We start from the raw sequence: 17,025 nt of genomic DNA, 5'->3' as shown, positions 1-17,025 counted from the left end.
AGAATAATAAAAAAGCAACACATCAGTTTTAGAAGCAGCAAAGCCCACAGACAACAGAAAAGAATGCAACCGATTGAACCAAGCCCGAGGCGCCTGTTTCAACCCATATAGGGAACGCTTCAACAAACAAACGTGGTTAGGAAACCGAGAATCAGTGTAACCAGGAGGTTGAGACATATAAACCGTCTCGGTTAAATGACCATTCAGAAAGGCATTGTGCACATCCAACTGCCTAATAGTCCAACCAGAAGAGATAGCCAAAGAGAGGAGTAACCTGACCGTAGTGGGCTTCACAACCGGACTGAATGTATCAAAATAGTCTTGCCCAGGCACCTGATTAAACCCCTTGGCCACCAACCAAGCCTTGTACCTCTCAATCGAACCATCCGCTTTCCGCTTCGTTCGAAAGACCCACTTGCACCCAATAATATTCAGCTCAGGAGTTGAAGGCACCAAACACCACGTCTGATTCTGAAGAAGAGCATTGAACTCCTGATCCATTGCCTTACGCCACTCCAAGTGCTTGACCGCCTGAGTATAACAGGTCGGATCAGTGGGACACGAACTCACCGCCAGAGCCGCAGGAGGCGCCTGAGAACGACTCCGAGTATACATGGCATGAGTCCGAGTAGTCGGACGGACAGATTTCCCCCGCGGCCGGCCACGCGGCTTAGCAGCCACTACAGCATCAGTCACAACTGGTAGAGAGGGAACCACGGGTGGAGCCAAAGAAGAGGCTGTAAGACAGACTCAGCCCACGGAACAGAGCGCGGAGGCACAGACACCTCTACTGCAGACTGTGCAAAGGGAAAATTAGATTCATCAAAACGGACATGCCTGCACACATAAACCTTATTAGTCAGTAAGTCAATGCACCTGTAACCCTGGAAGGAATCTGGGTAACCTAAGAAGACACAACGAGACGACTTGAAAGTCATTTTATGACGATTATAAGGGCGCAAATGCGGGTAACAGAGACACCCAAAAACACGAAGAAAGGAATAGGAGGGCTGGGACCGATGAAGAAGAAAATAAGGACTAGAGTTACCCAACGTGGGAGACGGCATGCGATTGATAAGATACACAGCAGTCTCAAACGCGTAGTCCCAAAAACGACTAGGAACAGAAGAATGAGCTAAGAGAGTTAAACCAGTTTCAACAATATGCCTGTCTTTACGTTCAACTCGCCCATTTTTCTCGTGAGTGTAAGAACAGGACTGTCTATGACAAATGCCTAAACGAGCAAGAGTGGAATGTAGTTTCTTATATTCAGCCCCCAGATCAGACTGAATAGACTTAATCTTACGATTAAACACACGCTTAACCATGACACGAAAGCGATCAAATATAGAATAAAGATCAGACTTTAGCTTCATAGGATAATACCAAGTATAACGGGAATGGTCATCAACAAAAATAACGAAATAACGATAACCATCACATGATAAAATAGGAGCAGGGCCCCAAATATCAGTATATATCAAATCCAAAACATCTGAACTCGAAGTATCAATACGAGATAAAGGAAAACGAGCAGACTTGTCTAATTGACAAGCACTACAGAGACCCGAATTACAACGAGATAACGACTGAGACACACTAATAGCACGAGAACGTAAAATAGAACTAAGAACCCGATCATGCGGATGACCGAGACGACTATGCCACGTAGAAGCTGAAGCACGGGTAGAGAAAAACGCAGACGGGGACGAACTAGACAACGAGAGCGGCAGAGTATAGAGACCACCCGAGCTACTGCCCCGCAGCAAGATTTCCTTGGTTCGAATATCCTTCACAGTAAAAAACGAGGGGTGAAACTCAAAGAAAACATCATTATCAACAGTAAACTTCTGAACCGATAAGAGAGAAGTAGACAGAGACGGAACACGAAGAATATTAGACAATTTAAAGGAACGAGACGGGGTACAAAAGGAAGCACGACCAACATGACTAATAGGAAGTCCCATACCATCACCAGCACGTAGAGTGTCGGTGCCTACATATTCTTCAGGAGTAGATAACGCAGCAATGTTAGGAGTAACATGATGTGTCGCACCCGTGTCCGGAACCCACAGATGCGAATCAGGCGAAACATCACTAGGATAGGACAAATTCGCCCGTGGTGCTACTGCTTCATTAAACCTATCATAGCAAGCAGCAGCAGAATGCCCCGATCGACCGCAAATTTGGCACACCACCCGACCGGCACCACCGTAGCCGCCACGACCACGCGATCTTCCGCCGCGGCCAACCCCTCCACGACCATACTGGCCACGACCTCGGTTACCACCACTGGCAGCACCACGCTGCCCAGTCTGCTGCTGTCCACCACGAGGAGGCCGACGTCCTCCACCACCGCGTTGCACACTGTAAACAGCCGGCGATCCACCACCGGCATAACAATCATCAACGAGAAACTGTTGTGCGCCCATATGATCAGCCAGTTCTTGGAGAGTCACCGGAGTCCCACGAACCGAGAGAGTCGACGCCAACGAACTGAACTCCGGTCGCAGCCCCCGAAGCACGTACATATTCTGCTCATCAAGGGTGACTGCTCGGCCGGCCAACGTGAGCTCCTCCACGATCACCTTTGCACGCCCAATGTAGTCAGCGATGGACATATCACCTTGCCGGAGTCCATGGAGCTGGCCAGTCAGATTAAACACCCGAGAACGAGTAGAAGAAGCCAACGCCTGAGTTACCGTATCCCACAAACTCCGACTGGTGCGAAAGCCAACAGTGAGCGGCATGACTTCGTCGGAAAGGGAAGAGATCAACATGGAAAGGAGAGCTTGATCCTGACGCCGCCACGCAACATACGCCGGATTCGCCGTGGGCAAGGCATGCTCCGAAACCGCCGGCAACGTCGCAGCAGGGGGAGGATTCGTGCCGTCGACAAAGCTCATAAGCTCATGACCAATAAGAAACGGAACCACCTGTGTTCTCCAGAACAGATAATTCCGATACGTAAGCTTAATGCTGATAAAGTGGTGTGCTGTGGACAACGAATGCACAACCGACAAAACAGAAGAAACCTCCGAAACAGTACGTTCGGATGACGCAGCGGAAGGCTCAGCCATAGGATCACGAACAAGAAAATAATAAAACCATAGGCTAACTAACTGATACCAGATGAGAACGTGAAATTGTATTAACAATTGACAACCTATTACAGAGTCTGATAGATGATATATATGTACAGTAGAGACACAGAATAACTAGGACACTAAATCATAATACGACTTGGACTCATAGAGTCCTAACAGACACAGATTGGTAATGTAATAGCAAAATCAAAAATTAACTCAAGTTAGAGAATAATTTGGGCTTTTTTAAAAAAAAAAAAAATTTAAATAAAGATAAGCTCTGTGGGTGTTGAATTAATCTTATAGCAGTAAAAATACATAATAATTACGGCCTAAACTTTAAACTACAGCTACTCTAATCTCGAGATTTCAATAATTATTATTATAAAGTAGGTTTTTGATCCCTCCTGGCCGCGTTTACTAGTAGTAGTTTAATCAATAATTAAATATCTAATCTAGCACAATAAATGCTTCTTCTTTTTTTTTTTTTTCTTACATACAAGGATTATAAATAAAAATTAAATAAATATAAGTTAAGTCACGTCATATATAATACAAAATGTGTCTATGCAAATTGCAAAATGCCTTGTCTCTAAGTGGGGCATAAAAATTAAGAGTCATAAAGTGAGGCGATCATGATTTGTCACCATAATCAATGTTGAAATTTGTTGTTTCATAAATATGTTTAATTGAACAAACTTGTGGTTATGTCATTAATTTTTATTTTTATATATTTAATTGAACAAACTTGTAGTTATGCCATTTTATTTTTTTTTGTGAATCCTAATCCACCCGACTGATTCATGTTCCTGCTCGCTCCAAGATGCACGAGAGCTGGCTTAAGGGAATCGTCACTTGTGAAAATCGTGTCGGAGTTCTCCCAAAATTCTTTTCGACAAAGAGAGTTCATTTGTCATTTGAGCTAGCCCATTAAGATTTGAGAATGTCATTAATAACTCTCACAAATTATATGTGAACCCTAATAGGCTTATTTGACCACTATTAGTTGTTTGGTTAATAACCATTTTGTAACTCCAAAATACTAAAATTGAAAAGGCTACTCAAAGCAACATTTTTAATTAGCTTTTTGAGAAAAGAAATTATACCAAACAGCTATCAGCTAACAGTTAATTTACCAACCAACTTTCTACAATCAGCTAATGTTATCAACAAATCATACCTTCTAACCTAAACAGCTAACCCAATCAGCTAACAACCATTACCAAACAGAGCCTTAGTAAATAAAACTCTCACAACGGTTTAATTTTATTGATCAAAAAATAAAAATAAAGTAAAATTATATCTCACTTTTTTCTTGATGAATCTCAACATAACGAACGTCACCAAAAAATATATATAGTGATAGACTATATTATTATTATAGCAGACAAAAATTACTTACATCTAATATTACATTTTGTCCTAAAAGTATTGATATAGTGAATTCAATATTTACCACAAACATGAGTTTAACGCGAGTTCTTTGATCTAGAATATTAATATATCAACAAAAAAAAAAAATGCATCTTTCATTTTAAGTTGTACTTGTAAGTTGTCAGAGTTGACTGCTGTCAATGGGTGTCACGATCCCCCCTCTTTCAACGGTGTAGATCAAGTTGTGGAAGGAAATGTTTGTTTATGGTAAGGGAGTTCAGTCACCCAATATACCTGTTAGGTTATAGGCCATTAAGCATTGGATAAAGCAATTTTTGCGTGGCCTTTAGCCAATGTTATTGGCTCGAAGTTGGCTGCTTCTAAGTTATTACCAACAATTTTAATAAAATTAAATTGGTGATAAGAATGTCATTCCACATTCATAGCTTAAATTAGGTCGAGTCTAAGAATTGTTATGGTGTTATTATTGAGTGTGATATATGTGATAAAGTGAGTACAAGATGTTTCTTTGGACAAAATTATCAGACCTATTTATAGTATATACATGAAGTCAACTTTTATTATGCTTTCACGTGTTTCTTCTTGGTTTATCCATTAAATCGATCGGTCGGTAATTAGTCAATGTCTAATCTCAAGCTCCACTATTGTTCTTTGTCACACACCACCATTTGATCCAATCAACCATGGTCTATGCATACATAGTGATGCAAGTTAGGCTACTTGACTAACCAAGTTGGTATAGCCTAATTAACACACATAAATAAATTAATTATATCAAAGTGACAAACGCTTTTAAAAAATCAAAATAGAATTATAGACTTTCATGTATAGTCAAAACATGTATGATCTTTAGAGTTGTCAAAGCGAGCCGGCGGGTTGGCTAAAAAAAAAAAAAACTACCAATGATACGGACCCGAGGGAGGTCAACCTGCCCCACCCCGCCTTAAGCCCACGGGGTTAGGAGGGCACCCAACAAAATATTAACTTTGCAATTTTTGTAAATTTATCAGTTGTAAAAAAAAATTGTAAATGTTAAAATCATTTTAGATAGTAACTCTAAAATTTAAATAAAGGTAGTCTAAAGATAATGAAATTAAGGGATTATCTTAGTGTTTTTTGTTTTGTAACTTCATAACATTTATTTATTTTAATAATTTTTTAAAATTTAGTTCTTTGGCGGGGCCTTGCCACCCCACCAAGACTGCAGGGGCAGGACAGGATAAAAAACGTGCCAATAAAACATGCCTAAAATCTCAAAGCTCATCATGCCCTTTTGGCGAGCGCGGGACATGCTAGCAGAGTAGGTTAAGCATGTTTTGACTGCTCTAATGATCTTACTTGTGTATCACTTGAGGATAGTTTGGTAGAAGATTTATCGAGATTTCCATGTATAAGGTGTGTTGTTTGCCAGCATTGATATAATTTTGCTTATTTAGGTGCCCTAGTCCTTGTAATGAACCCGATTAATAATAATAATAATAATAATACACTCCTTATAAAGTATTCAAAATAAAATTGTGACCTAATAAAGTAGAAAGTTTGAAATTTATCTGTTTGAGTTTTGGAACAATTTTATGAAATTTAAGATATACCTTGAGAAAATTTGAAACATTAATTATTTTAAAAATATTTATATAAGAAACTTTTTACCATCAAAATCACACATCTTGTCAAAACTTTATATTGGTTCACCAATCTAATCTCATTTCTCCCTCATGGAAAACGATGTTTGCATCAAGAATTATCATGTTTGCCAGAATTACTTTCGGATAGCGGCTGCTCATAAATAAAAACTATAGACTAAGAATAATAAGTTTGTTCAAAAAAAAAAAAAAAAAAAGACTAAGAATAATAAGCAAAAACAATTTAATGTACTGAACCACACTTGACGTAGTTATATAGCATGGTTCACGACAAATTAACGGACTTATTAATAATCTGTATATATACATTGGTTGGCCTTTCTAAACTGTTGTCTCATTTAGTGAACTCTGAGTGCTAAAACTCTCAAACCTCTCCAAACACTCCCTAGCCTGTCAACCGCCGGCGTTCAACTGTCGTCTGTTTTTTCCGGTGGTCGGAAATTGAAGAGAATAGACAATGCCCAACCTTAATCTTTGTTTCTCCAAGTCAAAGGTTGAATCAGCGCCGTCGAAATCTACGTTACAAGAAACTCGAGATCATCACAGCCGTCCGTTTCTCAATACCACCTTCATCAAGAACTTCAACTCTCTCTACGATCTCACCTTGGAGTGCACGCCCAATTCCAAGTCCTTCGCCGCCGCAAGCGCCGCCGTACGCGGCGGCGCCGGAGCCGGTTCCGGCGGTTTTTCATCCACCACCGACGAGGAAGAGGCTGAGTTGTCTTCGTCGGAATCCAACGCCGCCGGCGAGACCGCCGCCACTCCCGACCTGGCCACCGTCCTAGCATCCCGGCGGTTCTTTTTCTCGTCGCCTGGCCGGTCAAACTCCATCGTTGACTCCTCCTCCGCCTCGTCCTCCATAGCCTCGACCTCATCATCCTCCCCGACGGCGAACCAGCGGGACCCGGACGCACTGGTGGACGGGAGCGTGGCCATTCCGACGATCTCGCCGGACCCGTTCTTGGATTTCCGGCGGTCGATGCAGGAAATGGTGGAGGCGCGGCAACTGATGGATGTGAGAGCCAACTGGGACCACCTCCATGAGCTCCTCATGTGCTACCTAACTCTGAACCCCAAAAGCGCCCACAAGTTCATCGTGGGGGCCTTCGCCGACCTTCTTGTCAGCCTCATGCCCCCTCCCTCGCCGGGGCCGCCCTCCGACCATCTCCGGAAACCGGAACCCTCATCAACCCGCGGTAATAAATGTAAGATTATTTCCCGAAATTTCATGTAATTACTCGCATTATTAATTTGTATCATCAAATTACTCAATTTCTTATTGTAATCTATCCTCCATTCATCACTTCCCCATTAATCACTTCTTGTACACATCAAAACCAAACAAAAATAATAATAACCCCAAAACTTCAACACACAGTATAAAGTTATTGTATGCTTTTTAACACTTCTTATCTTGTGTCGCTGGACAGTAAAGAATCCTAACAAGATAAATCAATCTATGTTGTTCTATTAACGGTCTCAATTTATGAAGACTGTCACGTTTATTTGTTTCAAAAAAAAAAAAAAGTTACGTTTGTTGACGGTGTGCATTAGATAAATTTCCTACCTCTAGCCAACAAAAATTACAATAAAATAAATCAAGTCTATACTAATTTACTCAAATCAAGAAAATCAATAATCTTTAAATAATCAACAACTTTGTAAATTTAGTTGGGTTGCCAGCTTCTCAACTTCTTGTTATGAGATGGGTCAGCTATCAATTCACCATCTCAACACAGTATATGAGATTATGTTAAGCCTTTTAGCTTAGATACCAATTCAACCGCCAAGATTGAACGGCGGGTCAGGTTAATCGTGAGGAGAAAAAGTTTTTGCGCTTTTCACAGTATTGACAGAAAACAGAAAAGCCATTTGCTTTTTGTTGGGCATAGCGAAATGTGTAGAAAAAGCTGAAGCTAGGCTGTGTTAAGTGTTCATCATCAACCCCACCATTAACCTTACGGTTTTGTTTTTTACTCGGTTGAATTCGCAGTAATCAAGATTCACAGAGCATAGTGATTAAGGTTGTAGGGTAATACAATGTTTGTCTTTTATAATTATTGTATTTGTGTCGGACAATTATTAATGGTGTGGGTATGAAGAAGGAACAGATTAGCTAGCTAGCTAGGATATCGACCAGACAAGTCCACGTTGGCCATTTGATTGTTGCCGAGTGTAGCAGCACCCAGCAGGTTTCATGTGATCACAATCCCACTACTGCTTTGCATTAAAGATCGCATTTTTACGGTTTAACGTCACTGCCCAGAATCGAATTTCTTTGCCCCCTACCCCCGGAATGACATTACTTGAGAAGACCAGTGTCTGATGTGATACTCACAACGAGCCACTCGATAGTATTTCATTATCTATAATCTGTCATCCAAAAATTAACTGAGTTATTTATAAAAGTGAGGTCGAGTTTTTTTCGAGTCGAGGTGAGATTGGTGTAGGGCTGTAGGCCCAGGCATGATGATGATGATGACCATCAAGCTAGCTTCCAAACTGGTGTTTGATAAAAGGGCTATCCGTTGTCAGCTGGATTTGGTGTTGTCCAATCACCAAGAAGGTTAAACTAGAACCTGCGGGTGTTATTGAGTAGAATTGACTCATCCATCTTTCCTCAAAAGTCAATGATTTGATCGGTTGACTTTATATATAGAGTAGTCTTATATTTTTAGGCCAACTGTCTCACTCAATTGAAGTGCTTATAATTCAGTTACTATGTTTAACAATGAAAATTCTAAGTTACACTGGAAAAAGAAGGTAAAACTGGGAGGTGTTAAGGCCGGACCCATACAGAAGATCATGAGTTGAAACCGGACTATATCGTTAAACCTTTCGGTCACAAAGAAAAAATAAAGATCTTGGAATCATGTAGCTGCCGGGTTACATTTATGCAGATGTTTCATCGATGACACCATGTTCGTAGAAAGGACAAAGTTTTTAATCTCTGGGGACCGAATTTTGTACAGTCCTGTGCTGTAATTTCTCTGTGCGTGATTGGGTGCGGTGATTATGCAGAATCTTGACAAGTTTTTGGATCAAAGTAAATAAGCCGACTTTCATCATATGATGAATAAACAAGTACTCAAGTAGGAAGTGTTGTCCGGTAGGGCTAGCTCCACTAATGAGTCATTTGGAGATTTTAATTAATCAGAGGAGATGAAAATATTTTCTAGACAAAGTTTATAAATCTTACTATTTATTTTTTACAAATATTTTTGGTAGAATTCTAAGGCAAATTGAGATATCTAATGTATTAAAAATAAAAAATAAACAAGTGGGAGTTCCAAGACAAAAATCAATCGAATCTTGATTTTGTGCTTTCCCTTTTGTTTTTGGGTGTATAGCTGCCATTGCCCCATAAAATATGAGTTTTACTCGAGACCAGAGACCAATTATAATCTCAACATAATGCACCAGTGGGAATATACATCACAAGATCTAGAAAGTTTTTATAATAGCATGTAGTCTATCTTCATATTTTAAAAATAAAATTAGTAAAGAATTAAGCTGAATAAACAACAGAATTTTTCAATAGAAGAGTACACAAATTATAAGAAAGTGCTAATGCAATCCGCCGTTAAGAGTGGGTCACGCCAATACAATCCGTCATCAAGAGTGGACGAATATCTTCTGGATAAGCCTCTAAGATATAGACAACATTTTGAACATAAGATGTTGGTCTTTCTATGAATATGACAGATCTCATTTACGGTGTTAACGCACAAATAATGAGAAAAAAATTAATGAATTTGACTTGCTAAATTATTTTAGATTACGGGACATTATAGAAAAAGCTTTTATAAAGACAATGAGTGTGTTATTGAAGTAACAATATATCTTCCTAATTATAGATTTGTGTTGAAAGAGAGACAGGAAATGCCACGGAGATGACTTGGTTACTAGAAGCAAGTTGGTGACATGATTAGTTGAGGACAAAGAAGAGGAAATTGATAGTGTTTATGATTGATTACATGCTCTTAATAGATTAAGTGCTAATTTGATAATTAGATAATGGTGGACTAATAATCAAACTGCCAACAGAGCAAGTCTACAACTAGTCTCATGTGGTCTTCCACTCCCTTGCCAACTGGTCTCAAGATTACATCATTCTACTTCGTACAGCCTTTCACCGAGAATCTTTGAAAAGGCTAAACATGGAATCTCTTTGTACTAATCTTTTTCTATGGTTTTCCAAGAAAACTATACCACATGATTTTTAAATATGGCCAATTTTACTCCACTTTCTTCAAACTATATCCTAAAATCCCATTAACCCTTCTCAAGACTCACAAAAAGATAAATCTCGTTGTCCACTACTGCACACAAAAAATCTTTTTCATGATGAATGGTTTGTGTTGTGAAACCAAATGGGACAAACCAAACCATGAATCATAATCCACATTACAAAATAATCACAAATATAGATTCATTTTGAATATAATGCAAGTTCATTACACAAAATAAACTCAACACATCAAAAATAACATACAATATACTTAGAATAAGCATGTATATCATTATTATAGTTCACATTGTATACCCCAATATAACAATTGATCAGTTGGGAAGTGGGCCTTCGCAAAGAAATGTTTGGGCAGTGTCTTGGCCCACTTATAACCAGTTTTTCTCTGTTTTCGCTTTTCTGAAAAATGATAGCAAATGCAATATATCTCAAACACAAGTCTAGGGATGGCATCAAAGCAGAGAGTATACTCCCCGTCCCTGTCCTCGCGTCCTCAAAACCCTTAACCCCACTCCCCGTCCCTGTCCTCGCGTCCTCAAAACCCTTAACCCCATTCCCCGTCCCTGTCCTCGCGTCCTCAAAACCCTTAACCCCATTCCCGGCAAAATATTGAAAATAATCTCCATCCAAACAAAGAATTAGGCGGGGACACTCCCCGTCCCTGTCCTCGCGTCCTCAAAACCCTTAACCCCATTCCCCGTCCCTGTCCTCGCGTCCTCAAAACCCTTAACCCCATTCCCCGTCCCTGTCCTCGCGTCCTCAAAACCCTTAACCCCATTCCCGGCAAAATATTGAAAATAATCTCCATCCAAACAAAGAATTAGGCGGGGACAAAACCCCGTCACCGATCAACTCATGAGAGGGATATCCCTGTCCCCGAACAGGAAATTACATACATTCCAAATTCCTGTCACCGTTCCCCAAAAAATTTTCCCATTCCTGTCTCAATTGCCATCTCCCCTAAACACAACCATAACTTTCAAGACTGAAAGCCTCTAACACAGGTAAATGCTTTAAACCGGGTCAAAATTAACTTACAACATGTCCATAAACGAAATATTCTTAAACAAAATCAATAGATCTCACTCTCTAAATGGAGTTCCAAAATAAGAAAGTAACAAAACATGCATGCTTCAGGGAGTATTTTCTTTGTTTGTTGGGTTACAGAAATAGTGACACCTTCAGACACTATAAATCTACTTCTTCTTTCCACCCTTAGCAGCATCTCCAGCTTTTGTCTGCAAAACATATAGGCATGTTATTAGCTCCCAACATAATAATGGCACGTGACAATGACAATCTTCTTATAACATAAATACACTTAGATGATGGATATTTGCACCAAGAATTAAGCTGCATACCTTCTTAACACCACGAATCTTTTTAGCTCTGTTTTTGCGTTCTTTCATTTGTTTCCTAGACTTCTCCACCTTAGTATCCAACCCATTCTACAAAGAGCAAAGGATATAAGCTTGGTGTCTAGCAGTTATACTCGAAAATAGATCGGTACACAAAGTTAACATTGTAGGAAAAGCAACCATACAAAAATGAATACATAAGGGAGATCATGGATGGTAATCTTTATTCTTTAAGTGAACTTAGTGTGCCTAAGCAGGTCACAATTTTAATGCAAATAAATAAACTTTGCTATGACCATCTGAACATGGAAAATCAGGTACAATGCAACAAATAATACTATTATATAAATATAAATAAATGGAGCTGTAGAGGTCATTGGTTTGTATATATGATCATATTAATCCACCAGAGAGATAAAATGCAAAGAACTTACCCTAATGAGTCTATATTTGGGTTCAAATTTCTTTGCACTATCAACTGAATCGTAGATCAAGCCGAACCCAGTAGATTTTCCTCCTCCAAAATGAGTGCGGAACTTGAACACGAAAATGGAGTTGGGATCTCTCACATCATACATCCTTGACAATTTCTCCTTCAGCTCAGCCTTCAATTACATGATTGATTCATAAGAACCAATAACACAAATATCCAACAATCAAACCAATCAAGAGAGCCTTAGGTTATAATTAATGAAATTAGGATACCAAGTAATTAACCAGCTAAAACGATTCCGCAAAATATAAAATTTTAGTAACTTTGCATACACAGTAAAACACATGTAGACAATTAGCTCCTAAACTGCTTAGTTTTGTTTTTACCATTTAAGCTAAGGAAAAAAAAAAACTAACCTTTGAAACATTGGCCCTTCCTGGGTGAAGAACATCAATGACCTAAGGAATGAAACAACCAATCATAAAAAGCAAAAACAGAGAATCAAGAATTCGCAAAAAGAGTTGTTATGCAAAGAATGTGTCTCCGTTGATAGAGAACTTACAAATTGCTTCCTTGCGAGAAGGCGATTGGTCATAAACTTCCTTGTCCTGATGGTAACAGCCTTGTCCGCCATATCCTGCGTAGAAAATCTGTTTAGATTCAAGCCTTGTATACGTAGATATACACACACAGTGAATATATAAACAAAGAAGCAAACGATACTTCGTCTCTGCCGGCGTCCCTCTTCTTCTGCTTCTTAGTCTGTCGTCTCCTTCGCGAGGCTGAGCTCTCAAATTTGGCAGGACGAACTGGAAGACGTTTGAGTCTCTAGGGTTTTTGAGTATGAAATAATGGGCGTGTTTCATGGGCCGCTTACAACAATTTTGTGCTTAAGATAGCCCATCAAATTGGCCCACTCAATTGATTTTATCCACTCATAATATCAATTTTTAGAGTTACCTTTTTTTTTATTTATTTAAATTCACTTATAGTGATAATTAAATATTTAATTCACAGTTTTTAGTCTTTACCACATTTTTTTACTTTAAAATTATTAAACATTGTTACAATGCAGTATCTGTTCATAGTTACATTCTCAACCAACTGAAGCAAAGAGTCAGACTCAAACGCACTCTCATTATTCATGTGGAAGTGTTAACTGAAACACCGGGTGTCACTAACTTTGGCTAAACATTTCTTTATAACACTACAAATAAAAAATAATACGGAGTAATACTAAATCCCACATAAATCACGACATAGCTACTCTAATAATATCAGTTGCCAAAAGCAGGATATATAGCACGGGAAGAACGGTCCAAAACACGATGACCAATAAAGTGATTTATTAAACATTTTTTTTGGTGATGATGAAAAATCACCACCACTATTGAGTATTGAGGGAGTACAACAGATAAACCCGACTCTTATATAATAGCCCACAGACTCTAAGAATTTGTGATCAGAGTCATGGTACACTTATTCCACTAGCTCTTTCAGTGCTTAAAATATCTGAAATACTCACACAAGTAGTCTAGAGCTTTGCAAAACATAAATATTTCATATAATTTAGAGAATAAACCTTATACATTGGTTTAAGTTACTATACTGGTAGCGAGTTTCACCCAAAGTCCACATCCATCTGCAGATTTTCTCCTAAATCAAAATAAGACATACTATGCATGACCAAAACATAAATAAAAAATAAGAAATAGAAAAAGGCATAATATAAAGATATTTTATATGTTGGCATCAGAATCCACCAGCATAGACCACAATGCATGCACATCTTCACAAGAGCACGACATTACATCCTCGTACAGCATGTGGATTCCTCTGCCTGCAAATTAAAACCACAGATACTAAAACCATGAATCAAGCTTAGCTTCTCAATAATGTGAAGCAATACCAGGAAGAAGAAAGAAAGGGTGTACGGCGTCTTGGGCGAGATGAATGGAGTCTGCGCCAGAATCTTGTGAAAGGAGAGATCATGGATTTAAGCCACCCCATTATCAGACATTGCCAGTTCTAGCTAGCTAGCTTGCTGTTTCTTCTTCTGTGGTTTTTCCATGTTAGGTGATCTAAAGCTTCGTTGAATATATCAATCCTTTCTGCTTCAACAACTGCTTAATATATATTCTTAAATATATAATCATTAATTTACATCTTCTTCTTCTTCTTCTTCTTCGCTTGCTGGTGCCCTGTCAATTCTGATCTATACTCAGAAGAAATTGACTACTTTCATGCAAGCTAATTAAGCTAGCTTAGCTTCCTGCAGAGACGTCTTGCATGTTTACTTGTTTTGTGGGTAAAGGTTTTTCTTCAACCTGCTGGATAATTCATCTGGCTTGTTGCTTACACAACTCCATTCTTTATTGGAGTATGGTGAAGAATTCTGTGGATTTTTTAGTAGGGATAAATGCTTACAACTGCCGGCAATCGTTTAGATGTTCTGTTTTTGGATGACCAGAAAAATCATAGTCACCTAAAGGTGTACGTGTTAGGTAAATTTTTTTTTGTAACTTAACAACAAAGGTGAACTAAATTGTTCATAACTGACTTATTCAAACAAAAAAAGTTAATAGACTGACTTGAAATCAAACTTGTACCTTATAGTTACCTAGTCAATCCTGGTGTATTTTGAACTAATTTTCCTTTATTATTAGTGTGATTTAGTTTTACTCTGAACATTAGGTAAATTTGACATTGTAATTTAACATGTAAAGGATCATAAATTCATAACAAAATAAATTAGTATAAATTTCTAAAGTATGTCAAATTAAAAAAGATTATTAGGGGAGCTAGTATAACTTATAACTTATAAGCTTGTTACAAATTATATTATACATAACTGTACAGCTCGTCCAAGAAATGGGTCATATCGTTTATAATAACATCTTTTAACGGTAGCAGTTAATTAATGCAAGAAATAGAAATGGCGTCTGCCATGAGAGCACTGATCTTCTTCGTCTTGATTTCACAACTTTTGTTTAGCTCTTCCGGTACGGCGGCGTTGATCACATCTCCGCCGTCTTCGCTCCTTGCTGACGTCTTTTCCAAGCTCGGGTTCCGAGAACTCGCCGCCGTAACCGCCGCAGCCAATATCTCCATCGCCGCCGCCGCAGTCACCGTCTTCGCTCCGTCGGATTCCGCGTTTCTCACCTGCCCTTCCTGCTCCCTTCCGTTGCTTCTTCAAGAACACTCTTTGCCGGGCCTCTACTCGATCCACCACTTACGAAGTTTCGCGTTCGGGACGAAAATCGAGACCTTGGCCCGCCACCGCTGCCTCACCGTCACGTCCTCCGCCGCCGCCGCGGCGGTCGCCGTCAAGAAGGTTTTCGTCAACGGCGCGGAGGTGACCAAGGCGGATCTTTTCAACAATGGCCGCGTCATAATTCACGGCCTGCAGGGATTCGTGTCTCACTTATCGGATCTTTCGTGCGAGGTTGACCGGCAGACGACTCTCGTCGTCTCGCCGGCGCCGGCGGCCGGCGTATTCGCGGCGCGTCGGATGCTAAAAACAGCCATGATGCAGCTCCGGGCTAGTGGGTACAGTATTGTGGCGCTCGCCATGCGCGTGAAGTACACGGAGCTCTCTGAGCTCACGACGATGACCGTTTTCGCCCTCGACGACGCCGACATCTTCGCCGCCGGCGAAGGCCACGCCTACGTGGCGGACCTGGGATTCCACATCGTGCCCAACCGCCTTCTGACGGCCTCTGAGTTGATCGCTCTGCCGCCGGGAACTGTACTTCCGACCATGGAACGTGGGCGGAGCCTGGTGGTTACCACCGCCGGCGGCGGCGGCGCTTTTACGCCGTTGAGGATCAACTTCGTGAAGATTAAGAATCTTGATTTGGTGACTAACGGAAGGATTGTGGTTCATGGACTTTCAGCGCCCTTTCGCGCATTGGTCCGCATCAAACGGATGGTGGGAGATTCAGCATGATGGAGGCTCAAGTACACGTGTGCGGTCGTGATTTAATTTTGGATTGAATTGAATTTGTGTTCAATGTTTTCCATCAACCCTGTAAATTTGATGTACCTATCTTTCACTTTGATTCTTGCTATGTAAGCACTTCCCTTATAGCATCAAGAAGATAGGGTTAAATGGTCATAAATGGGTGACCAAATAGATTGACATAATTCTCACTTAAATTTGTGCACATTTGAAATAGTGATAGTTTATTTCATTCATTATTCAAAAAGAAATAATAAGGTTAAATAATTGGGATTCCATATTCATGGACCAACTTAAATTCTTAATTATGTGCATTATAAAATTTGTATTTTTATTTGTTTCTATAAATTGATTATCAAAATTATTTTATTACCCTCTCAGTCTCATTTGACATATTGGTTACTTCTTTTTTTTCTTTTGAATATTATTGACTCGGAGGGCCACAGTTATGCCGCTTGACCACAAGGCCTCTGGCATATATTGGTTACTATTTATGCGTCAAACTAATCCTTTAGTCTTTGAAAAAATAGTTTTCTTATTGTTTTAAAGATGATTTTTTGTTGTGTTTAATACTAATTTGTAAATATGTAAATTATATATACTAATGTTAAATTTAATATTATAAAAAAATTGATTGGAACTAACTTCAATCAAACCAAACATATAAAATTGAACAGATATAGTAATTGACATTAGTTTCTATCAATGCATATAAGTTATCCAGTTTGCCAATGACTTTGTGGTTTAGTGGCATCCGATCTGGCGCCTAGGAGCCTGTGTATTTATTTTAAAAAAATTGTTTATGTATTTTTAATTGTTTAAAGACTAATAATTCTAAATTATATAATACTTTAATAATTAATTCTAAAATATTAAATATTAACCTAAAAAATATCTAGA

General features: G+C 39.3%; 3 protein-coding genes across 3 annotated transcripts; 2 read left to right on the top strand and 1 right to left on the bottom strand.

The window, feature by feature from the left end:
- Nucleotides 1-6,450: 6,450 nt before the first annotated feature.
- LOC116017276 (transcription repressor OFP12-like) lies at nucleotides 6,451-7,433 on the top strand. Its single transcript, XM_031257825.1, has one exon. It carries the CDS (start codon nucleotides 6,582-6,584, stop codon nucleotides 7,356-7,358), a length of 777 nt encoding a protein of 258 aa, XP_031113685.1. The 5' UTR covers nucleotides 6,451-6,581; the 3' UTR covers nucleotides 7,359-7,433.
- Nucleotides 7,434-11,350: 3,917 nt separating this feature from the next.
- LOC116015213 (40S ribosomal protein S24-1-like) lies at nucleotides 11,351-13,034 on the bottom strand. Its single transcript, XM_031255240.1, has 6 exons — nucleotides 12,888-13,034; nucleotides 12,727-12,801; nucleotides 12,581-12,622; nucleotides 12,166-12,336; nucleotides 11,735-11,821; nucleotides 11,351-11,611 (listed from the first exon to the last, which is right to left on the bottom strand). Exons 2-6 carry the CDS (start codon nucleotides 12,796-12,798, stop codon nucleotides 11,570-11,572), a joined length of 414 nt encoding a protein of 137 aa, XP_031111100.1. The 5' UTR covers nucleotides 12,799-12,801; nucleotides 12,888-13,034; the 3' UTR covers nucleotides 11,351-11,569.
- Nucleotides 13,035-15,094: 2,060 nt separating this feature from the next.
- On the top strand, nucleotides 15,095-16,131 carry LOC116014929. The gene has a single exon (XM_031254892.1). The coding sequence runs from the start codon at nucleotides 15,100-15,102 to the stop codon at nucleotides 16,111-16,113; it is 1,014 nt and encodes a 337-aa protein (XP_031110752.1). The 5' UTR covers nucleotides 15,095-15,099; the 3' UTR covers nucleotides 16,114-16,131.
- Nucleotides 16,132-17,025: the final 894 nt, after the last annotated feature.

Source organism: Ipomoea triloba, chromosome 4 (assembly GCF_003576645.1).
Source record: "Ipomoea triloba cultivar NCNSP0323 chromosome 4, ASM357664v1".
Lineage (NCBI taxonomy): Eukaryota > Viridiplantae > Streptophyta > Magnoliopsida > Solanales > Convolvulaceae > Ipomoea > Ipomoea triloba.
Note: the sequence above shows the minus strand (reverse complement) of the source record. Positions and strands in the feature narration are given on the sequence as shown.